Source organism: Gossypium hirsutum, chromosome D04 (genome assembly GCF_007990345.1).
Source record: "Gossypium hirsutum isolate 1008001.06 chromosome D04, Gossypium_hirsutum_v2.1, whole genome shotgun sequence".
In the NCBI taxonomy this organism is placed as follows: Eukaryota; Viridiplantae; Streptophyta; class Magnoliopsida; order Malvales; family Malvaceae; genus Gossypium; species Gossypium hirsutum.
In genome coordinates, this window is record NC_053440.1 from 9,703,368 (window position 1) to 9,729,680 (window position 26,313).

The 26,313-nt window shown below is 34.7% G+C and overlaps 3 protein-coding genes across 3 annotated transcripts; all 3 read left to right on the plus strand.

The window, feature by feature from the left end:
- The first annotated feature begins 943 nt into the window (after nt 1–943).
- Nucleotides 944–3,829, plus strand: LOC107926039 (bidirectional sugar transporter SWEET4). The gene is made up of 6 exons (XM_016856806.2): nt 944–986; nt 1,089–1,125; nt 1,457–1,673; nt 1,776–1,937; nt 2,893–3,012; nt 3,295–3,829. Exons 1-6 carry the CDS (start codon nt 944–946, stop codon nt 3,451–3,453), a joined length of 738 nt encoding a protein of 245 aa, XP_016712295.1. The 3' UTR covers nt 3,454–3,829.
- Nucleotides 3,830–14,148: 10,319 nt separating this feature from the next.
- Nucleotides 14,149–16,573, plus strand: LOC107926031 (bidirectional sugar transporter SWEET6b). Its single transcript, XM_016856797.2, has 6 exons — nt 14,149–14,317; nt 14,862–14,898; nt 15,263–15,482; nt 15,698–15,853; nt 15,952–16,071; nt 16,165–16,573. Exons 1-6 carry the CDS (start codon nt 14,284–14,286, stop codon nt 16,309–16,311), a joined length of 714 nt encoding a protein of 237 aa, XP_016712286.2. The 5' UTR covers nt 14,149–14,283; the 3' UTR covers nt 16,312–16,573.
- A 2,456-nt stretch (nt 16,574–19,029) lies between these two features.
- LOC121216313 (uncharacterized) lies at nt 19,030–19,910 on the plus strand. The gene is made up of 2 exons (XM_041091918.1): nt 19,030–19,459; nt 19,669–19,910. Exons 1-2 carry the CDS (start codon nt 19,030–19,032, stop codon nt 19,674–19,676), a joined length of 438 nt encoding a protein of 145 aa, XP_040947852.1. The 3' UTR covers nt 19,677–19,910.
- The last annotated feature ends 6,403 nt before the right edge of the window (nt 19,911–26,313 follow it).

The window sequence follows — 26,313 nt, forward strand, 5'->3', positions numbered from 1 at the left end:
AAATTAAATTTAACGCTTACCATTTTCATTTGTTCCACCGATATGTGATGCTTATCAAGACGAGTCAATTCTCCGGCAATTGCTGAAATCGTACAAATTTTTACGGTTTAAAAAAATTAAAAAAATAAAAATTATTTTAAATTATTTAAAAATAGGGATTTATGAGAAATTTAAGAGGAACTTGAGAGCAAATTGAAAATAAATATGGATTTGAGAGAAATTTTGAAGGAATTTGAAAGCAAATTGAGAGGAAATTTAGAAGAAATTGAGAGGGAATTTGAGAGAGGATTAGTTTGTGAAAAAAAAGGGTGGGGGTATTTATAGTTTTTTTTTTACCGTTGGGGGGGCAATGGTCAATTTTTTGACCGTTGCACTTTTCACGCGCGGGGCAAATCGCGGCCACGTCAGCGCGCTTTGCTGACGTGGACACAAATCACGTCCTCTGAAGCGCGATTTGTTGCCATGTCAGCAAAGCGCCCTGACATGGCCGCGATTTGCTGGCACGTACCCTGACGTGGACGTGATTTCGAGAAATAGGGCCCATTCCAGTAAATAATAAAATACCGGGCTCATTTCAGTAAATTTAAAAAAATTAAGCTTTTTTTAGTAAATTGCCCCAACTTTTCCGGGAATGAAATATACTCATTTGACCACTCTTTTTTTCTTGAGAAAGAAAAATTGAACTCAAATTGCATTCTTTCACCATTTTATCCACTCAGACCCATTTTCAGTAGCTTACCACGTTGCCTATAGTAGGCAATGACATGATGTGTAAGCATTTAACTGGCTGCTTTATCATTACATGATAATCCAATTTAGTTCCTAACCAGCCATATATATAAGTCGGTAGAGGCAAATTAACTTCTCATTTAGGACATATTCTGATATTCTTTGTTTCGGGCTCTTCATTTTTTGCTCCTTCTTACCAAGTAAAGCTTGAAAGATGGTTAGTGCTGATACTGCAAGAACTATTTTAGGGATCATTGGTAAGTTCTTTCCGGTCTTAAAACTCTTCTTCTTTAGTGATTAATGTTTATCCTATTGGAGTTTAGTATTCCGAATCCTATTTGTGATGTTTTGTTTTGCAGGAAATGTTATCTCATTCTTCCTATTTGCATCACCACTGTAAAATCTCTCTCTCAAAACCCTTTTTTCATTTTTTTTGTATTGTTTATATTTGCATGAAAACTCTTGAAAATGTGGAAAATAAGAATACTTTAATTACTTCTACAAAATAATTAATAAGTAGTCTTTGTTTGCTGTCCTTATGAAACCCACAAGTTGAGATAAGCCCAATGTTTTGGAGTAAAGGAATGTTCTAGGTGTTTCACCCCCTTAGTTCTTCACGACCCACTTGTACAGTCGTTTGATCTTTTTTCTCTTCATATAATTTAGCCACATGGGTAGAGAGAGAGAGAGGGGAGTTTCGTTATGGATTATATTTTATTTATGACAGACCGACATTTGTGAAGATATACAAGAAGATGGCAGTGGAGGAATTCAAGCCAGATCCTTACATAGCAACTGCAATGAATTGCATGTTGTGGATATTCTACGGCTTACCAATGGTTCATCCCGATAGCATCCTTGTTGTCACCATTAATAGCATTGGACTTGCAATGGAGCTCATTTATCTCTCCATTTTCTTCCTTTATGCCCCCAATAAAGGCCGAGTAAGTACCTCACTTTCCCACCCATTTTCTAACCTTTTCTTTCATACATCATTCCTACACATGTTCATGAATTGAATTTTATATATAAAATTGAAATTGCAGGCCAAGGTTATTGGATGGGTTGCCCTAGAGATTTTATTTTTGGGTGTTGTAGCCGCATGCACGTTGACATTGCGCAAAACCCATGCCCAAAGATCGGACCTTGTTGGAATTCTTTGTGTCATATTTGGAGTATTAATGTATGCTTCACCTCTTACCGTTATGGTATGTCATTTTTCTTTTTATCTTTTCCCTTCTTTTTCCTATATTATTTGCTTATAATTAATGGGTCATAAGGTCTAAATTTAGACTATTTGGATGATAATCATATTTACCATAATTGTAAAAATAAAAAATAAAAATTAGAATCCATTTATACATGCTTATATCTCGGTTAAAAATTATTTATTAACTATATATTTTACAATATGGGTAATTATTTGGAATAATTTTTTAATTCCATAAGTACAACTTAAATTTTGTTCCACGTATTATTTATTTTTAAATTTTTTTAAACACAATTTAAAGTCACATGAAAAAAATCTTAAACTCCGCTTGTGAAATTAAAACTTTCCACTACCAGTGTATCAAAAGTATTTTTAATATTTATTAAACATAAAAGAAGAAACATAACGTGCCAATTGCATTTCTCTTTTTATAAATAGGAAATTATTTGGTATATTGGGAATGGAATTTTTAGACTACACAAATAGGATTAAGGAGTTGATAAGTGTCTTACAGGATATAGTAAAATATTTAAAAAAAAGGCACATATCAATTTTTTTAATGTTGCTTGTGAAATAAAAAAATAAATACATTGTCAATGCATCAAATGCTCACCCTTTATAAATATCATTTTTAATAATTATCACATACATAATTTATCAAATATTTTAGACTCCGCAAGTGAATTTAAGGTGTGACAAGTATTTTATAAAATGTAGTAAAAAAATAAAAATAAAAATGATATTTCTCACACTCTCAACCTACTTGTGATCTATCAAATAATTACAATTTTGGATTGCACTTACAAATTTAGAAAATAAATTTGATACATTATGAATGATAATTTAGATTTTATCCCTAAATTAATAAATTGATCCCTCGGGAAATAATTAAGTTATATTTTTTAGCTTTTTTTTTCAATTTAATATAATATATATGTTTATTAATTTTACAGAGGAAGGTGATTAAAACAAAGAGTGTAAAATACATGCCATTTTACCTCTCATTAGCCAACTTTCTTAATGGAGTTATTTGGGTCACATATGCACTCATTCGCTTTGATCTCTATATATTGGTAAGAATATATAAGCCAAAATAACCTCAAAAAATATATATGAATTTATTTTGAGATTTTTCTTTTTCTTTTAGATATTAAGTTATCGACTTCTAATTTATGGGTCAAAAAGCATTTTAGACTTTTTTTTATGATGAATTTATTTATTTGTTTTTATAGTGTTTAGGCATAAATAAAATAATAATAACAATTTATTTGAGTGTAATAAAAATGTATTTTAAAAAGAAAAAATAGGTTAAGCGTTGTTTTATTAAATTTTAATATGTTTGGTTGATGATGTAGATTGGAAATGGATTGGGGGCACTATCTGGAGCAATACAGTTGATTCTGTATGCTTGCTACTTCAAGTCTACCCCGAAAGACGATGATGAAAACGGCGTCGTCGAGCCATCTGAGCTTCAACTCTCCGGCGGCAATGGACCGGCTAGACCAGCAGTTTGATCGTTTATATATATATAATATATGTCCAAAGGCAAAAAAAGGACTCTTAAATATTTTCCTAGTAAATTAACACGAATATGCATGTAAAGATTTTCATAATGTTTTTAGAGGATTTTTCTTTTTTCTTTTTTTAAATAGAAATAGAAAAGATAAAAATTTCGTCCAAGTTCTTTGGTGGCAAGCTGAACGTACGGCTGTAGAAGATATATGCTTATATTGAAAATTAGTCTCTGAAATATGCCTCTTTCTTACTTCATAAGCCCTATTAAAGGTTCAAAGCAATAGGCTCCAGTTGAAGACATTGAGCCAATATTGCCTCCTGCATTAAGAAGAAGAAGACCACCAGGGAGGTGTTGTTCCAATAGGGTCGGAAGCGTGTAAATTATTGTACTAAAAAATCACACAAAGTTCAATTCCCAGGGAAGAGAGGTGGATCACATGGATCTCTTAAATACCAAGTCTTTCCTTAGACAGAATATCCCTTCTATAGTAATTTAATAGCACAATTAAATACTACTATTATACCCTCAAATATTGAAAGAAAAATAGGACAAGAAAGAACACAAGAGATTTAACGAGGTTCGGTAAATTATACCTACGTCCTCGGGCACTAACACCAGATGATAACTTTACTATCTCCAAAATATTACAAACAAATAGAATTCCTTAAGAATTCTCAAATGGGAGAAGAGAGAAAACTAAGAGAGAAAGATTGGTTGGGATGGTTGAAATGAGAAATGGTTAGGCCTATTTATAGTTGAAGTTCAGGGACTAACTTGCAAATGGCCTAAAAAATTAGGGACCAAAATTGCAATTATCCCTTTCAACTTTAAACAACTTGCCAACTATTTTTTTTCTTTCGGTGCCAATTGCACCTCCCACCATTTTTGACTTTTCAACCCCTTTTTTAATTTAACTTATCAACAATCTCCACCTTGAAGATTTGATTAGGATAATCACATCTTCACACACTTCCTTCAACTCCCCAAATTCGATAAAGCTATCTTTTGTAGTGCCTCCAAATGCGCTCTCGAGCGCCATACACCTAAAGGTGCTCAAATTCTCAGGATGTTAATCAAGTTCAAACAATGATTAAACTTGATTGTTGTTACCACCTTGGTCATCATATCTGCGGGATTATCTGTTGTCGGAATCTTCTCAAGTAGAATTTTTCCTTTTTCAAAGACTTCCCGCACAAAGTGATATCTTACGTCGATATGCTTGGTTCTTGAATGATAGACTTGATTTTTCGCTAAATGAATAGCGCTCTGACTGTCACAATATAGACTAATGTGACTTTGAACAACTCCCAAGTCTTTCAATAATCCATTAAGCCAAATGGCCTCCTTAACAGCTTCTGTAACTGCCATATATTCTGCCTCTGTAGTAGACACAGCTACTGTAGACTGTAAGGTAGACTTCCAACTCACTGGGGCTTTCGCAAAAGTAAACAGATACCCCGTAGTTGAACGACGTTTATCTAAATCACCAGCAAAGTCGGAATCAACATATCCAACTACAAACTGACCAAGTGCTTCATCCTGTTCAAAAATTAAACCAACATCTACGGTTTTTCGAAGATACCGTAGAATCCATTTCACAGCTTGCCAATGTCCTTTTCCAGGATCATGCATATACCTGCTCACAACTCCAACAGCTTGTGAAATGTCAGGCCTCGTACACACCATCGCATACATCAAACTCCCAACTGCATTAGCATATGGGACTTTTGCCATATATTCTCTTTCTTCTTCAGTTTTCGGAGATAATTGAGCACTAAGTTTCAAATGAGAAGCAAGTGGGGTACTTACATGTTTTGTGTTTTCATTTACACCAAAACATTGTAATACCTTTTTCAGATATTGCTTCTGATTCAAACAAAGCTTGCCTCTCTGTCTATCTCTACTTATCTCCATGCCGAGAATCTTCTTGGCCTCACCTAGATCTTTCATCTCGAACTCTTGATTCAACTGAGCCTTCAGCTTATCTATCTCATTTTGGCTCTTCGAAGCGATTAACATATCATCAACATACAAGAGTAGATAAATGAAAGATCCGTCATGCAGCTTCTGCAAATACACACAATTGTCATATTTGCTTCTTGTGTACTTCTGCCTTCTCATAAAGCTATCAAATCGCTTGTACCACTGCCTCGGGGATTGCTTCAATCCATATAGCGATTTGTTAAGCTTACAAACCCAATTTCTACCACCAGCATCTGTGTATCCTTCTGGCTGAGTCATATAGATCTCCTCTTCTAACTCACCATGCAAGAAAGCCGTCTTAACATCAAGTTGAGCTAGCTCCAAATTCAACTGTGCTACCAAGGCCAACAAAATTCTAATGGAGGAATGCTTCACAACAGGGGAAAATACATCATTGTAGTCAATTCCCTCCTTCTGAGCGTAGCCTTTAGCTACCAATCTTGCCTTGTAGCGAATATCCTTCTTGCTAGGAGATCCATCTTTCTTTGCGAATACCCACTTGCATCCGATTGCCCTTTTACCTTTCGGTAATTGCGCCAACTCCCAAGTATTGTTCTTCCGGAGAGACTGCATTTCTTCATCCATGGCGCTTTTCCATTTATCACTTTCTAAGCTTTGCATTGCTTCTTGATAAGTGATAGGAATATCATCAACAACGGGAAGGGCGTAGGCCACCATATCAGTAAATCGAGCAGGTTTACGAATTTCTCTCCGTGGCCTTACAACTGTAACTGGTTCTGGTGTACTTAGTGGTTCTTGGGTCAGAACCTCTTCAACCTCTAATTCCTCCATTGTGGCTGGAGAATTAGACTTATTAACTGGGCAAATCCCCATCTGCTCAAACTCCACCTGTTTTGGAGTACACTCCACCTGCTGTGGAGTATTGCTCGTCTGAATATCTTTATCTGCTACCTTTTTCAATGTGGCAGATTCATCAAAGGTAACATCTCTGCTACAGATCATTTTCTTTGTGCTTAAGCACCAAAGACGAAATCCCTTCACTCCAGAAGTGATTCCCATAAAGAGAGCTTTCTTTGCCCTCGGATCTAACTTTGACTCCTTCACATGGTAATATGCAGTGGATCCAAACACATGTAAGGAATCATAATCTGTAGCCGGTTTTCCAGACTATACCTCCATAGGAGTTTTTCTTTCTAATGCAGATGATGGCAAACGATTAACAAGATGGCCAGCGTATGTCACAGCCTCAGCCCAAAATTGCTTGCCCAACCCAGCATTGGACAACATACATCGAACTTTCTCCAGCAATGTTCGATTCATACGCTCTGCCACTCCATTCTGTTGTGGTGTATCCCTAACTGTGAAGTGTCGAACAATACCATACTCTTGGCACACATCGAAGAACGGATCACTTTTATATTCCCCTCCATTGTCCGTCCTAAGCCGCTTGATTTTCTTGCCAGTCTGGTTTTCGATCATAGTTTTCCATTTAAGAAAAACTCCAAGCACTTCATCTTTAGTTTTCATGGTATACACCCAAACTCTTCTGGAAAAGTCATCAACAAAAGTAACAAAGTAGTGTTTTCCTCCCAACGAAGGTGTTTTGGAAGGCCCCCACACATCTGAGTGAATATATTCCAAAATACCTTTTGTATTATGGATAGCAGTGCCGAATTTCACTCTCTTTTGCTTTCCCAGAACACAATGCTCACAAAATTTTAATTTGCAAGCCTTTGCACCTTTCAACAATCCTTGCTTTGCCAGAATTTGCAAGGATTTTTCGCTGGCATGTCCCAACTTCATATGCCACAACTGCATTGAGTCCAAGTCTTTGTTACCGGAAGCTGCAGCGACTGCTCCAATAACTGTACTACCTTGGTAGTAATACAAGTTATTTTTCTTGATGCCCTTCAATATCACAAGTGCGCCAGATGTCACTTTCAAAATCCCATCTCTCATAGTAACAACTGAACCATTGGATTCCAAGGCTCCCAATGAGATGAGATTTTTCTTCAAACTGGGCACGTACCGAACATCAGTCAGAACTCTGGTTGATCCATCTTGATTCTTTAATTGGATTGAACCTATCCCAACAGTTTTACAGGCATTGTCATTGCCCATATAAACAACTCCTCCATTTAGTTCTACTAAATCAGAGAACCACTCCCGGTTAGGGGACATATGATAGGTACAACCCGAATCCAATATCCACTCATCTGAATGGAACGACGATGATGATGCAACCAGTGACAGTTCAGAGTCACTAGTATCATGCTTAGCAACACAAGCATCTACAGCAGCTTTTCCCTTATTCTTCAGCTTTGGACAATTTTTCTTCCAGTGGCCTTTCTCATGACAAAAAGCATATTCATCTTTCCCGAGTCTGGACTTTGACTTTGATCTCCCCTTTTAAGTTTTCTTCCGAGTGTATGAACGACCTCGGACTACTAAAGCTTCTGTATCTCTGATTGAGTTTTTCTGTTTGTCCTTCTTTCTCTGTTCATAACTGTATAAGGCCGCACAGACTTCGCTCAGAGATATATCACTCCTGCCATGAAGTAGAGTAGTTTCTAGGAACTCAAACTCCTCAGGAAGTGACCCCAACAGCATCAAAGCCAAATCTTCATCTTTGAATGTCTCATCCATATTCAGCAAATCAGTGACTAACTGATTAAATTTGGTGATGTGATCATTCATTGTGGTACTTGGGACGTATGTGAAGCGAAACAGTCTTTTCTTCAAGTGGAGCTTATTTTGACTGTTTTTCTTCAAAAATTTTTCTTCAAGTGCCACCCACAACTTATTTGCAGAAGTCTCCTTTGAAAAAGCATACCTCTGCTCTCGAGAAAGGCATGATCGAATTGTGCCACATGCCAACCGATTGATCGCCTTCCAATCTTTCTTCTGTACATCATCTGGTTTCTCTTCATCAATGGCAATGTCTAGACCCTGCTGAAAAAGGGCATCTAGAACCTCACTTTGCCACATACCAAAATGGCCCGTGCCATCAAAGATCTCCACGGCCAATCTTGCGTTTGCAATTGTCGGTCTTGTCCACATGGACGATGTTGAAGCTCCTACACCGACCGTTTTCTCCATAATCTTTCAATATACCTAAGGAAATCTTTTCTGATGTGGAAGATCAGTTTAAACTGCAACCACAGAGCATACTACGATTAACCTTCGGCTCTGATACCACTTGTTGTTCCAATAGGGTCGGAAGCGTGTAAATTATTGTACTAAAAAATCACACAAAGTTCAATTCCCAGGGAAGAGAGGTGGATCACATGGATCTCTTAAATACCAAGTCTTTCCTTAGACAGAATATCCCTTCTATAGTAATTTAATAGCACAATTAAATACTACTATTATACCCTCAAATATTGAAAGAAAAATAGGACAAGAAAGAACACAAGAGATTTAACGAGGTTCGGTAAATTATACCTACGTCCTCGGGCACTAACACCAGATGATAACTTTACTATCTCCAAAATATTACAAACAAATAGAATTCCTTAAGAATTCTCAAATGGGAGAAGAGAGAAAACTAAGAGAGAAAGATTGGTTGGGATGGTTGAAATGAGAAATGGTTAGGCCTATTTATAGTTGAAGTTCAGGGACTAACTTGCAAATGGCCTAAAAAATTAGGGACCAAAATTGCAATTATCCCTTTCAACTTTAAACAACTTGCCAACTATTTTTTTTCTTTCGGTGCCAATTGCACCTCCCACCATTTTTGACTTTTCAACCCCTTTTTTAATTTAACTTATCAACAGGAGGCCTAATAAAAATAGGAAGAAGGAAGCTGATGAATTTACTACCGGTAAAGTCAGCAAAAAAAGATGGGAAGAAATGCTACAACCAGAGAATATATGATTGAATCAGGTTCTGACTATGCATTAATTTTCTAATGCATCACATTTTAATTTGCATATGCCATGAAAGCTATTTATAGTAACTATTTTCATCTGCTGCGACAGGTCCTTAATCTTCAAGGTCTTTCCAAGCTAGAAGCATATGTTGGGAAAATTCCGTTTATAAAGAGATTTTGTTGTATACTATTTTTTTTTTAAATCGTGTAGTTGTGATATTTATAATAATAAGTTTTTTATTAAATTTTTATTTATGTTTTAAAATAAGTCGTCTAAATTATTTTATTGACTTTCTACAGCACGTTCTTTTCTATTATTCTTGAACCTTAGGTTTGTTTAGAGTATAGGCTCTAAATTTCTAGACCAAGAAACACAATGAAAACTCTATCAATATTCAAGTGGGGAAGATCAATATCTCTTTATGAGCTAAAAACTCAGAGCAAACTCTCTCAAAAATAAAATTTATTTGTAGAATAAATCTCACTAAAATTTGACAAAGTAACAATACTTTGTGTCGTTTTATTTGACCTAACTCATAGTCTCTATTTATAGAGAAAAAACACAACAATTTTAGCTGAACAAGAAGAAACCAAATAATAATATTTTATTAGAAAACACATAGTCCTACCAGGACTAATAGGGGCGGGCGACAGCACACTTCCTCTAGGAACCTTGTGTGCCCCCCGTCCCATGTATATTGGGCTTATTGTGCCTTATCCATGTATTGTACAATTATATGTTTTTCTTTAATCTTTTAAACTATTTAATTTAATTTTCACTTCGGACTTCAATTAATTAATTGCAATCAATTAAATAATAATTTAAAAAAATTAACATCCAAGTCATCTCTTGTTCGTAGTGAGAAAACACACTCACTGTAGATATGATATATACGATCTATTTCTCTAATTCATCGTTTTCATTTATTCATAGTATCATTTCAAATGCAAACCGTCATGAGTTATACCGAGTTAGCAAAGGTATTGATTGAATATATATAATTAGGGCTCAAATAATTTCTAATTAAGTTTCGACTTTTTGTCTATTAATTTACAACATCATTTAGTCAATGAGTCAATCCATTAAAAGTGTCATGACTAAACTCTCCTCAATATATATTATTACGAAAGCAACTCATTAAGTGCTCATCAACTGACATTGTCATATGTGTGTTACCCGTATAGGATATCATTAATCTCTTTAGGTTAAATTCGTTCACCTAATATAATCCTATTTTATCTCATTATAACCATTACATCTTCCTTCATGAAAAAATTGGTTACTAACAAATAGAAATTTAATAATTTTTCCTAAAACAAACGACCTATGACCATATTATTTTTCCATCTATGTAATACATATAAGAGGATATTATTTACCCTTTATTGGACTATGAACTCCACTATTCTAAATGAGGTCATGCCATGTAGAAGTCTTATACCCAATGCACCAGCTTTTGGCTCTATTATCAATTGATCTCAAGCTTTTCGTACATCAAAGTATACGAGTCACGCATAATCAGTCACTTACTCAATATTGAGATAAGCCACACTATGAATGTCATAAGTGAATAAGTCTACAAACAAATCTAAGATTTCTTCTATTTGGGTCATGTTCAATGTCTTGTCAGTCCAGATAATCACACCTATGTTTTTATTTATGGGAGTCATTCGTTCTGATACTCATTTGGACTTGATAGACGACATAATAGTCATTTAATTGTTTGCTCAATTTCGATTTATTAGACAACGAACCATTTAAATTGCTTATTAATATAAGTTATCTTCTCACATTATGACTTGGTCATATAGTGCAATTTAATATTAGTTAAACGTTAGATAACCAACGAACCAATATTGTTTTATACATTTTACTTTATGTGCAAAAATCATCAAAAACAAATACGAATGATCTTAACGTGAACGATAAAATTTTATTAAATCAATCTAATTAACATTAACAAAAAAAAATGCACTAAGCACTAGATCCTAACACCAACAACCAAATCTAACATCCATCTATTACTATTGTTAGATGGATCCGAAGTCAAGAAAGTTTTTTTTGTCTCCAACCCTACTACAGAAGACTCACTTAGTGCAAAGAGGCCAAAGACTGATTGAAGATACTTGAATATATTTTGTATGTTTTTTGAGCATTGATTGTTTCAGACCTGATAAATGCTCTTATATTTGACTGTCTGTTGACCATATGTTTTTGCTACACAAGACACACATGGTACAGAAACAGTATATGTTGCATTGGCTGTAATTTCTAGTTTAATTTTGTGTCAACTTTTTTATAGTTGTTGATTTTACAGATGACCAGTTTAGGTATTTTTTGGCAGCTTATTAAGCAGGGCAGTTTTTTGTATCAGCTTTTGGTTGGTTAGTGAAGTTGTAGAATAGTCATTAAGTAAATTGAAATTTACAGTATGAAACATCGATTTTGTAAGTACTTACCATATTCAATGGAATGAAATTTCTTATTTTCTGCAAGTTGAACACTAATTTTGTACCTTCTTCCAACAATATTAGACGCTTATATTCTTACAAACTTTCATGTTGTAACTTGATAGACGATGAAACACTTATTATGTATCCTTTTTACAATATTTTCGCTTCATACATGTGGAGAGGAGTTGGGTCTTGGACCCTCGACGAAATGTATTGTCCCATTCAGATATTTTATCTCCCTACTTCGAGGAGAGTCGAAAGGGTTCACAGAATTAGGAGTGCCTCAGTTGATATAAATACGGCCTGTAAATTCATTAGAGAGGTGTGAGTATTATTAGAAGTATTAATTATGCATTCTATCTACCTCAATCGAGGTACTCCCCAACTTCATAAATTCTTTAGGTTCTACTTGGAATAAAGAGATAAAATCCTTTAATAGGACAATACCTTCCATGGAAGGTCGAAGACCCAACTTCCCTCAACAATAAAATAATAAACTATCCTTCTAATTAATATATTGAACTTAACTTCATGTTATAAATTTAATTTGGAACTTGAAAAAATAACAACATTGAGCTCAACCATGGATTCTCAATTCCATACTTTTGAAACTGAATTTTATATTCTAAATTTCATCTCACAATCCCATCACAACCCATATTACATTTGGTTCACCTTCGTTTACAAAAAAGCAACCCTAACCTCTCTAAACCTACACTAAGAAGCCAAACTAATACAAGATAAACCTTACTCCACAAACCAATAGGACTATTCAATCTCATTTTTCTCCCAAAAACTTCACTTCATCATCCAAACTAACATCAACGTAGCAACCAAAGCAAATAATCACATTATCCACACCTTCCTTCTCTCCATCTCCATTGTTCTAATTTTTCTTAACAGCCCAAGCAGCACAACTCTTGCACGAGGTGTCATGGGCGGATCATAATTAAAAAACCTACATGAATTACAAAATTGATGGCCGAAGTTTTCTCAATAAAAAAAAAATCTTCTGCTTCATTAGACCATGACATTCTTAAATCAATCAAATTTCCACACAAAAAGCATACCGGATGAAATCGAGTAACACCATTTTTTCCTCCTCCTTCCTTCTTTGTCGGCCTCTTCTTTTTCCTTGGCTTCATTGTTGTTGTGTCTAGAAAGAAACAAATAAGCTGAAGGCCGCCAATTTTAGGGTTTTGGTCTTAGAAAGGGTTAATTTTAAATTTAATTTTCTAGTTTCTTGTTTTATGATAACAGACGAATGATACTTTGTGCCTACGTGGAAAACTTAACATGCCACTTGATTTCTCTATTAAGTTTGTCACCACTTTTAACAATCGAGGGATCAAAACGTTGTAAGTTAATTACTATGCTGTAATTTTCATGGTTCAATTGTAAAAAAGAAAATGAACCAAAATCATGTGAATTTATCCTATTTTTAACATAAAAAGATTAGATCTGTTTCGTATTTAATTTAATTATCTAATCATAATATAAAATCTATTTATGATATTAGTTTATAGCATACCGTTGATGCGGGTAAAAAAATTTATGTAATATATTTACTTATAATCGACACTAAAATCAAATAGTACTTTAGTTGAAATAATAAAGTTAAGTAAGTAAATGTTATGATGTCTCGAATTAAGTCCCATGTATTTTTTTTTTCATATAAAAAAAATTATACCTCAAAATATGAATTGCTTAATTTGGTAAAATAAAGATGTTTTAATTATTTAATAACTTAATTAGTACCCACTATGGATAAGACAGACAGTGAAAAGGATTATATATGTATTAATTATAGATTGGATATATTCTATCAAATTTAATATTGTGATAGACCAATTACAGTAATTGAAGGTGATTAATGTTGAAATTTTGAGTTAATTGAACTTATAAATGCTCAATCCAAAAAAATCTGTTTATTTAAATTAATATTTATTATTTAATTAGTAATTCAAACTGAGTCAAACCAGTTTGAATATTGATCAAAAAAATTTAAAATTTATATTTGAATAAAATTGAATAATTTGTAAAATCTTAACTGAAGCTGACATGGCAAAATTGTATTGGCTAAATGGAAATTTGGAAAGACGAAAATCTTCTCGATTTCTTTTTCGGCACGCATAATAAGAATACATTGATATTCAGGTAATGGCAGCAGTCGTAATTTAGATGAAATCCAACACCGAATTAATATCCTCCGTAACAACAAACACACAAACGATTTAAACGCCGCGTCTTGCTTCTCCAGTTCTCCCCAATTATCCAAAGCCACGACGCCATGCAATTTGCATGCACAAAAAATAGTACCAAATTTTATAAAGGAATTAGAATTTAATTAGGATTAGTGGATAATTAAAATTTCGTGTTTCAAAAAAGGAATTTTAGTTTAAAAGGGTAAAATCTTATCTACGCGGATTTCTACTCCAACTCAAAATCCTTCTCTATCTCTTCCTTTATATATAACTTTCAAATCTGTTTCATCCTTCATCCTTCATCCTTCATCCTTCATCCTCTCCTTTTCTCTCGTTACTGCTTAAGCCTTCGAAGATGGGACTTGCTCGCAATGTCGTTGGCATTATTGGTAATTTATGTTTCTCTGTTGAGTTTTGGAGCTTTTAGAGGTTTTGAATAGTTTTTTTTTTGTGTGTTGATTTTGATCGTGATTAGAAGCTTTGAAGATGTTTTGAAGCTTTGATCAACGGTGATCGATGTTTTGTTAATCGTTTTCCTTTTTTTTTTTTAGTTCGATAAGCCAATATAGTTTTCAAACTTCTTTTCAGTTTTTCATTAACTAAATATGAACTTTAGTGTTCTTTAGTGCTCATGAGGTTAAGTTTTGGAGATTTTAGAGGTTTTAATTGCTTTTTGTTGAATTTCATCATGATAATTAAGCGATGAGTTGACGTTAATGCGTTTAGATTTACAGGAGTTTAAAAGCTTTGATAAGAGTTTTCAAATTTCTTTTCAGCTTTTCATTAAGTAAATATGAACTTAAATGTTTATCATGTTAAGTTTTTACATTATTAATGAATCTACGATTCTATGAAGATCGAAGACTGGAGAGGTTTTCTTTTTTCTGTTTGACGTTGTTTCGTTTATTTATATATTTATATATTGTTTTGCAGGGAATGTCATCTCCTTCGGCCTCTTCCTCTCGCCAGTGTACTCATCTTCTGTCTAATTATCTTGCTATGAATTTATTATTTTATTATTTTTTATTTTAGATTTACCTAATTAAAAGCTTAACGAATAGCTGGTAAAAAAAAAAAGCTTAACAAATTTCCTTTTCTGGTCCGTAGTAAATTTATTACTATAATTCTAAAAGTATTATAGACTTAAATCTCTTATTCCTTTTCCAGGTGTTGTATATATAGAATGATAAATGATTATATAAATATACCTATAAATTGGGTTTTTTTCTTGAATATGTGAATATATATAATGAAGTTTTTCTTTTTCATAACTTTTTCTTTTGGTTCAAAATTCTCACTGACAATTGTTGGTTTTTGTGAATAAATGTTAATAGGCCAACTTTTTTCCGAATTTATAAGAACAAGGCAGTTGAGGAGTTTCAGCCATACCCGTATTTGTGCACAGTTCTGAACTGTATTTTCTGGATGTTTTATGGTCTTCCCATTGTTAAAAAAGACAACATTCTAGTCTTGACCATCAACAGCGTTGGCCTTGTCATTGAGTTGCTCTACTTAACCGTATACGTGGTTTATGCTAATGATCGGAAGAAAAGGGTAATTATACATGAACCTTAATTTGCATGCTTATTGGCCTTTACATTCTTTTCTATTTTATCAAATTCACCGTATGTATGTATAAAGATTGAACGTAGGCATCATTATTGGTAGAATTTTAGGATGAGAACATTTGTTAGATTGAACTTACGCATCAATATTTGGTATGTGGTTTTGGGGTTTTAAATATTGTGTTTTTTTTATTGTTATTTCAGCTTCGTGTTGCTCATATCCTCTTGGCTGAAGCAGCATTGACAGTAGCCGTTGTTCTCATTGCAATGCTCTGCTTCGACAAACACAGATCTCTTTTCGTTGGAATTATAGCTGATGTCTTTAACATCATTATGTATGCTGCACCTCTAGGCATCTGGGTAAAAATCTTCTTTTTAAATATTCATATCCATAATCAGATATATGCATGGTGGAAAACATATTTAACCGTCTTTGATTTTGGGCATTGTATTAACAGAAAAAAGTTATCACTACAAAAAGTGTGGAGTATATGCCATTCTGGCTCTCAGTCGCAGGCTTATCTAATGGCATCTGTTGGACCATCTATGGCCTCATACCATTTGATCTCTTCCTCCTGGTAATAAATTAAAACTAAAATAATAATGATGATACTAATAATTAATTAACTAATTAATTAAATTAATAATGTGAGTATTGTGGATGTTTGTAGGTAAGCAATGGGCTAGGAGCAATATTTGGTGTGATTCAGCTGGGTTTATATTGTTACTTTTACTTCTATGGGGAGAAGAATAGTAAAGAGGGAGCGAAGAAGCAATCAGAGGTTCAGCTCTCTAATCACCCCACGGGAGCAGCCTGAAAACTTTAAAGCCCCTTTCTATTTTGAGTTCCAAAGGGAACAAAAACTTTAATTTTCAATTTTGCTTCTTTTTATTATTATTATTTTTTTTTAGTTTTCAAGTAGTCCAGAGGATTTCTAAGTTTTGGTTTATGCTTTATGACTTGGTTACCTTGCCTATTGGTAATGGATTAGGTTTAATTCTTTTCTTTTCTTTTCTTTTCATATGCTTTAGTTGGATATTTTTCATATAATTTGGAATATTTTTTTCTATTTCCTCTTATGATTTTTGCCAATTCTCATGCTCGATTGGTCCATTAAAAATTCGAATGCTGATATCTGCCTCAATATTTTGGTAAAAAAAATTATAAATTTATTTTATTTTTTATAATGCATATACATTGCATTAAATTTTATTTAAAGGGAGAGATTTCTTTTTGGTTAAAAATCGAAATATGCTATATATTATTTATGGTTAATATCTTTTTCCTTTTCATGTACCAAAAAGATAGCTTTCCATTTTTGCACACGCAATGTTTTATGTTGAGTAATTCATAATATGGGCAATGTCAAAATTTCAAGCCATTGGGTCTTTCATTGGAACTTGCTATTTTTGGAAGACTTGGACATATTAATAAAAGAAGACTTAAATAAAAAAATCATATCAGCTTCCAAATGGTTTCTTTTACAAATCTGATCTGATTATTAATTATATACAATAATCAAAATAATCATCATTATTTAAAGAAAATTAGGTGTTTTAGGTGAGAGATTTGAAGAAAATTTGAGTAAATATATTGGAAAATTTTAAATTTAATGAGTAATTTCAATATAGGATTTTAGGAGTTCAATTTTCCTTTTCAAGTTCCACTTAAATATGTTTTTTTTTAAATTCCTCAATTTTATTGGATTTAATTCACATGGTCACACTATAAGATAAAAAAATTTAAAATTTATTTTTATTTAATTCTAATTATATTTTAAAATTTTTTATTTTATTAAAACTATCAATAAAGTTTTACAACTATAATGATATCCATATTGAATCCATTTTTAATATATCTCTTCTTTTATAGTTATTTTCTAATTTATAAGATTCCTCAAACCTAATTTTTCCAAACAAATCAATTACAAAGGTTAACTTTTCAAATTGATGAATTCTAAAATACTAACGTTTTAAACTTGAATAAATTTCATATTTAAATTCAAATTAAAACAAATTAGTCAAATTTTTTGAATGAAACTTTGTAAAAAAACAAATATTATTTATGAGTTCAAATTGAATTTTTCAATATTAATAAAAAAAATAATTGACTCTCTTCATAGCTCAAACCGATGACTGATCTTGGTATTTAGTATGAGCAAGCCAAAAACAAGATTGATCAATGAAACCATGGAACCTGAAGGGGAGAATTACTATTGTAGGAAAAGAAGACAATTTCTACATCATTCACTTCAAAAATGAGCTATAGGTAGTTGATTCATGAGAAGAGTGTCAAATATTATACTACAACAGAATTTCGCAATATCATGAAATTGCTGCATCATCAAAAGATTAACATGTGTGATTTTATCTCAACCAACTCAATGAGCTGTCATCAGCACATTTCTTAACAACCTTTGTCAATGATTAGTTGACACGTATCATGGTTTCTCTCTACTATCTTTTTGTATAAATCCATTACTGTTTGTAATGTTTGTGTTATGTTAATACACAAAAAGAATCATATTTTCAGTCATCTTCTTCTCCATTTTTATGTCAATTATTTAATTTCTGATTTGGTATCTAAGTAGGTTTTCAATGCCCTCCTCTCCTCCGTCTGACCCACCATCGTTGGTGGCGGATGATGGTTCTTCTTCAACCTTTACTGATTCTTCTTCTGGCAGTAAGATCTTCTCTAAGAAACTTACTCTCATTTTGGATGATACAAATTTTCTGTTTTGGAAATAGCAGATTCTTCTTGCTGTTAAATCTTTCAAACTTCAGCGGTATCTTGATGGTTCGATTGAGCCACCGCCTCGGGTTGTTATGGATTCATCTGGGAGTGTCAAGATCAACCCTGCCTTTAAAGTGTATGAGGAGCAGGACAGCGCTCTTGCCTCTTGGCTGCTCTCTTCTGTTGGCCCTACTATTCTCTCTCATCTAATTGGTATTGATTCCGCCTCCCAAATCTGGAGTGCTCTCACAACTCTCTTTGGAAGCAAAACTACATCACTGCTCATGCATTACTGTCGGCTATTACACTCTAAAAAAAAAGAGGATCTAGCAATGCAGGACTACCTTATGAAAATCAAGATTATTTGCCAACAACTTGCAAGTTGTGGGGAGGCTATAAGTGAACCTAAACAAGTCACAGCCATTCTCAATGGACTTCCCTCTGAATTTGACTCTATTATTATTTCTGCCACTCCCACACCGGCCACAGTTCATGCTGTTTCTACAATGCTACTTGATACTGAATCCCGTAACAATCTATGGTAACTGAATTTCCTTCATCAGCTAATATTTTTGAGTCTAATACTACTTTTACTGCCTTTTTGCCGTCTTCTTTTCCAAGTTACAGGCCGTCATCTGGTGGAGGTTCTCGAGGTAGAGGGAGGGGTCGATCGTCATCTCGTCTTCAATGTCAATTTTGTGGTAAAATTGGCCACACTGTTGACCGATGTTACCATAGGTTTGATCCATCCTTTAAAGGAAATACTTCTCGACCATTTCCATCACCACCATCTGTTGTATAAATGTCCACTTCTCTGCCGGTTCAAGCTATGTACAGCATGTGTGCCTCTCCATCTCCTTTGGGTGGTTATGCTTCATCTTGGGCTACTACTGGTCCTTATAATACAACTACCCTGATGCACACAGGATTAATTGGGTCCACCATGACACATAGTCCAAATATACATTGGAATACGAGACTTCTTCCACAAACTGGTCAGAATCCATTTGTTTCATCTTGGCCTATTGGTGCTCCTATCTTAAGACCAAGTGCTACTACTATTTTTAGGACTTCAAATGCTTCTACAGGATCAGTTTCTCAAACTCCTCAAGCGCATATTGCAACTCAAGCTCTCCTAGATGATAATGCTTGGTATTCTAATTCTGGTGCCACTCATCACTTGACAAATTTCGAGACTTCTTTAACCTCTAGTGTTCCTTACCTCGGTTCAGGTAAAGTGTTTGTTGGTAATGGAAATTCTTTACCTATATCTTATGTTGGTTAGTCGTCATTCTTGTCTTCTACTCGTCCACTTTATATGAACTCTCTTCTTCATGTTCCCGGAATAACAAAAAAAATTTCATCTGTGTCAAAGTTTACAAGAGAAAATAATGTTGCTTTTGAATTTCATCCTAATCATTGTCTTGTTCGTGATTTGAAGACAAGTGATGTACTTCTTCAAAGTTTTATTCACAATGGGCTGTATCGATTGCCATCTACACCGTCATTCGCTCTTTCATTTAAATTTTTTGCTCGCTGTTGTGCTGCTGAGACTCGTACTTCTTTAGACTTGTGGCATCAACATTTGGGTCATCCATGTAGCTCAATACTAAAGAAAGCTTTAAATGATTGTAATGTTTCCATTCATGGCAATAAAGAACTTAGTAACTGTGTTTCGTGTCATCTTGGAAAAGAACATAATTTACAATTTTCTATATCTCATACGATGTATAACTCTCCTCTTGACCTTGTTGTTACGGATGTATGGGGGCCAACTCCAATGATTTCAAATGGGTATCGTTATTATGTTGCCTTTACGGATGCTTATACTCGATACACTTAGGTTTATTTTCTTAAGAATAAATCAGATGTCTTGGCTGCCTTTATGAGTTTTCATAGTTAGGCTGAAAGGCTTCTTGGTTGTAAGTTAAAAACCCTTCAATCTGATAATGGAGGAGAATTTAAGGCTCTTAATTTTTATACTCAGCAGCATGACATTATTCATCGGTTCTCTTGCTCTCATACATTGGCTCAGAATAGATTGGTTGAACGCAAGCATAGACACATTGTTGACACTGGTCTTGCTCTTCTTGCTCATGCCTTTATGCCTCTATCGTATTGGTACGATGCCTTCAGTAGTGCTGTCTTTTTGATCAATCGGTTGCCATCTGCACCCCTCGGTAATATTTCACCTTATAAAAAACTATTTATTCGAAAACCTGATTATACTTTTGTTCATATTTTCGGTTGCCTCTGTTTTCCAAACCTTAGACCATATAACTCCCACAAATTAGACTTTCAATCGACCCCTTATACATTTCTTGGGTACTCTCCCATTCACAAAGGCTATAAATGCTTAACCCCTGATGGTAAAACAATCATATCAGTCAATGTAACTTTTTCAGAAAATGAATTTCCCTTTAAAAAAAATCTGCCACATCTGTCACCTATATATTACTCTACTCTCATGTTCCCTTTACCACCACATACACTTAATTCCTTTCCCAATACCCTTTTACAACCCCCACATATTATTCACCCTTCATTATCTCCTACACACAACCCTTCTGTTGCAGACCCTACCACTCTAAACTTTAATTCATCATCATCCCACATATATTCTCCTATCTCTACCCCCATCACAACAACACCCACCAATCTTCCCACTCCTATGGATCCCACCACAACACTATCCACCAATTTAACGTCTCCTTTATGCCCCTTATCTTCACCTACACCATTTGCACCTATAACTAATCCCAAGTCTTGCTCATCTTTATTACCCCAACCCAGTATTAATCAACACCCTATGCTCACTGGTAGTAAAGCAGATATTTTCAAACCAAAAACATACCTTACGGAGGCAATCGATTCTTCCAATGTTATCCCTACTGACATACATGTTGTCATGAGGTTTCCACATTGGCAGGCAGCAGTTCATGATGAGTTAAGTGCTTTGATGGCAAATGAGACCTGAACTTTATGCGCTCTACCACCTAACAAACGAGCAGTGGGTTGTAAATGGTTATTTAAACTCAAGAAAAAGTCAGACGGCTCTATTGATCGGTACAAGGCTCGATTGGTGGCAAAGGGTTTCTCACAACAAGCTGGATCTGATTTTGTCGAAACTTTTAGTCCAGTTGTTTGTCCGACTACCATTCGTACTATTATAACTTTAGCAGTGATGAACAATTGGCCCTTAAGACAAGTAGATGTAAATAATGTCTTTCTTAAGGGTTCCCTTGATGAAGAGATTTATATGACTCAACCACTGGGTTTTGAAATTTTTGATGACAATGGTACTCAACTCGTTTGTAAATTAAAGAATGCCATATATGGGTTACGTCAAACTCCCAGAGCATGGTTCAATACTCTTTGTAGTTTTCTTATTGGTAAACTTGGTTTTCAGCCCTCCAAGATTGATTCATCACTGTTTGTTCGGCTCTCTTCTTGTTCAAAACTATATCTTATGGCCTATGTTCATGACATCGTTATTACGGGAAGTTCTCCTAGTGAAATTTCTAATATTGTGCAACAGTTGCATGCTGAGTTTTCTTTAAAGGATCTTAGTAATCTTAATTTCTTTCTTGGCATCGAAGTTACTCATAATTCTTCTGGTCTTGTCCTAACACAACACAAGTTCATCACGGATTTACTATCTACAGCTGGACTTCTTGGTGCTTCTCTTGCTCCAACACCTATGGTTGAAAGTCCCTTGCTATCTTCCACTGATGGGTCACCATTTCCCGATAGACATCTTTACGGAAGTATTGTTGGCTCACTTCAGTATATCTGCCTCACTCGTCCTGATCTTTGTTATTGTGTCAAAAAACTTAGCCAATATATGAACAATCCATTGGATACACACTGAAAAACTGAAAAACGTATTCTTCGGTATCTCATTGGCACTCTTCATCATGGTCTATGTATCACACCAGGTGACCCTTTTTGGTTGCCTTTTCTAATGCCGACTGGGCTTCTTCGATTGAAGATAGACGTTCTACATCAGGTTTTCACATTTTCGTTGGGTCAACTCCCATGGCATGGTCTACAAAGAAGCAATCAGTTGTATCACGATCGTCTTCTGAAGCAGAATACCATAGTCTTACTAATTGTGTGTCTGAACTTATTGGCTTCCAACATCTTCTTGAAAAACTTAGAGTAAAGACTTCCCATACACCCCTTGTTTGGTGTGATAACTCAGCTGCCATTTCAGTTGCTGTTAATCCTACACATCATGCTAGAATGAAGCGCGTAGATATTGATCTACACTTTGTTCGTGAAAAAGTTCTTGCTGGTCAATTAAGTGTAAATTATGTCCCCTCAGCAAATCAACTAGCTGATATCTTTACAAAGCTAATACCACCACATAATTTTTCTTATTTTAGCAATCGGCTATGTCTTGTTAACTCTACAAAGTTTGCAACATAGAAAAGAAGAAGGCGAGAGAATGTCAAATATTATACTGCAACAAAATTTCTCAATACCATGAAATTGCTGCATCATCAAAAGATTAACATGTGTGATTTTATCTCAACCAACTCAACGAGCTGTCATCAGCACATTTCTTAACAACCATTGTCAATGATTAGTTGACACGTATCATGGTTTCTCTCTACTATCTTTTTGTATAAATCCATTACTGTTTGTAATGTTTGTGTTATGTTGATACACAAAAAGAATCATATTTTAAGTCACTTTATTCTCTATTTTTATGTCAATTATTTAATTTCTGACTGAGAGCTTATGGTCGTTTGATGGTCAACTGTTTATCTTTGATGCATGGTGTCAAGATGATCTGATCAATGACCTTTATCCTCATTTTGTGATGGTTTGGGTACAAATGTGGGGTTTCCTCTTTGAGTACCGTTCATATTATGAGATTGGTGTACAGATTGGCTACAATATTGAAGAAGTTATCTCTGTAGAATGGCGAGAGACTTTCCCTCTTAATATTTGTTCCCTAAGAGTGAGGGTCTGCATTGATCCTGGAAAACCTTATTAGCAGGATGTTTCGTGAAGAGTAAGGATGGCCCTATAATGTGAGGTGCATTTACGATACAAATATATGTAGGTCCCCTCGTTACCATGGCAGGATTAGGCACACGTACACAAATTGTGCAGTACACAACAATGAGATTGAGCACATGATGAATGAGAAACTTGCTTTCGTTGAACGTAAACTAGACCATGCAACAACCATTGACCCCAACCAAGTGTTTTTTGCTGATAATGTCGGAGCTTTTAACAACAATGCAAATAGAAGAACAACTAGACTGGTCTAGCGCAAAGTTGATAGCAGGGATCGTGAGGAGCAATGCCCTTTTATAGTTTAAGGTGTTCCAATACACCCACTACCTTATGAGAAAATTAGTGGTACATCCACTAAATACTGTTTTGCCTGAGAATATGGAAACCGTTAATGTGGTTGATGCTAGCAATGTGCTTGATATTAATGACAATGATGGTGTTGCTAACCCATTTTTACAAGAAAATGTAGTTGGCGAGAGAAACTAGATTTTTTTTTGGAATGGTCGAATTTGAATTATAATTTTTGAGCAGATTTGAAAATGCAATTTTTTCATTGTATTAACATAGAATTTTATAAAATTTTAAGGGATTAAAATGTAAATATTTCATTTTTAAAGAGGACATAATTAAAATTTAAATTTTAGGAATGCCAAAATACAATTGTACCATTAAATTAACTTAAAACTTTAAAAATTTTAAAGGAATTAAAGGGGAAATTTTTTGTTTTTTTGTATGTGCAAAAATTGTGAAAGACGCAATTGTTTCAGTCAAGGCTAAAAATGTTGAGAATATAGATACCTTACTTAAAAGGTATTGATACCTAAAGCCAAACTTGTTTAACATTTGATGATGAGTTCATTGAGCTCGATTTTTGGTTTTTACCGGTTAGTCATTCATCTCCTCTAATCAAAATAGCTCTAAGTTTTAATATAATATCATGGAGTCATTAGAGTTATCGTTGGTGTCTTCAAACATTGGGTGTAGCAGTGTTCAATTAAGATTAAGAGTCTTACAAAAGTCATGTATGGAGAGCTTGATTTGTTCTTGATAAGTACTCATACATCATATAATTTAGGTTTTTATTACTTACTTTTCATTGATTCTCAAATAAAATATCATTCTTAGCTTAATTTGCAAAATCAATGTGAGATTTGCATACATTAACATTTTAAATATTTATGATTTAATTTTTCATGATTTACTATCTATTAATTAATGAGATGTTTTGAGAGTTAAAGATGTAAATTTGGAGACAGTTGAAAGTGAAGTAAGGAATGAAAACTAAAAAAAATATGGAATAGGAGAAAAAAGAGGTGTGGGACGCAACTTAGAAAGCTGGCACTACTGTCACGGACTTAGAGTTTTTCCACGCAATCCGTGCGGCCTTAGGCAGTTTCTTTGCTTAAAATGCCTAAGTCAGCCTAACTCGTAATGATAAAGGATTCAAAAGTAAAAACACCTAAGTCAACCTAATCTCGCAACGATAAAGGATTCAACAGAATTCCCTCAAGGCACCCACGAAGAACAGCAGAAGAACGAAGTAAGAACGAACTACAAAAAGATGAAAAAAAGCCACAGAAAAAAAAAGAACACTTGAGAGAAAAGTTTGAGTGAATACTCTCAAAATTCTTATTTACAATTGAATGAATTACAATGAGCAGAGAGGTCTCTATTTATAGTTGAGCCTCCCTAAAATCAATGGTGTAAATCAAAGTACATCAATGGCTACAATTAAAAGCTGTATACAATTAGAACTCTAAGATTACATAATTAAAAGTTGTATACAATTAGAACTCTAAGATTACATAATCATATCTTCTTAGATCACTTTTCATATTTACCAGGCTCTTGAGATGGGCTTTTAATCTCTCCAGGCAACGGGCCAGTTTGGTTAGGCCAAATGACCTCCCTCAAATACGATGGATCGCACAAGTTTGTCATGGTTGTGTGATCCCATACGCAACCCATGACATTCTTCCCCACTTGTTCTAGCGACGCCCTCGTCGCATCTTCTTTATGGAACTGGTCAATCTTCCCTTGGAACTGCTACAATGCCTCGGCAGGTTCCCAACTTGCTTCGCTATCAGGAAGTCCCTTCCATCGAACTAAGTACTCATGTCGTGGTCGGTGGTACTTTTGTCTAATTACCCGATCTACCTCAATGTTTTTGACTTCACGATCGTATGACACCTTTACCCCCATCGGTGCTCGTTCGAACTTGCCTCGATTCGGATCCTCTTTATCCTCATAAAATGGCTTAAGCATGCTTATATGGAAAGCCGGATAGACTTTAAGTTTTGCTGGCAGCTCAAGCTTGTAGGCCACCTTGCCTACTCTCTTCACAACTTTGAATGGCCCCTCATACCTTCGCACAAGACCCATGTGCAAGCCAGTATATCGTAAAATCAAGTGTAGTTTAGCAAGGACTGAGGCACCCACCTGAAATTGCACATCCCTTCGTTTTTTACCAGCCCACTTCTTGCTACACTTATTTGCCTTGTGTAAACAAGCTCTAGCCAAGTCATTCTTCCCTTGCCAATATTTTGCGAATCGATAGGCTGCCGGATTTGGTCCTGTACAATGGGTCACAACAGCGTTGGGTGTGAGTGGCTGTTGACCCGTCACTATTTCAAATGGACTTTGATTCGTGGCCCCACTTCGCTACAAGTTGTATGAAAATTGGCCACATCCAACAACTTTGACCAATTCCTTTGTGTGGCACTTACGTAGTGTCGAAGATATGCCTCTAACAATGCATTTACTCGTTCAGTTTGCCCATCGGTTTGTGGATGTATGCTCGTAGAGAAGTTTAAATTTGAGCCCATTGACTTGAACAACTCCGTCCAGAACTAGCCCGTAAATCGCCAATCTCGATCACTAATAATAGACAGTGGCACTCTCTAATACTTCACCACATGTCTAAGAAACAACCGAGCTGCTTCCTCAGCAGGGCACTCATTGGTCACCGAAATAAATGTCGCATACTTTGAAAACCTGTCCACCACAACAAGAATACTCCCAAAACTTTCAGACTTAGGCAAACCAATAATGAAAT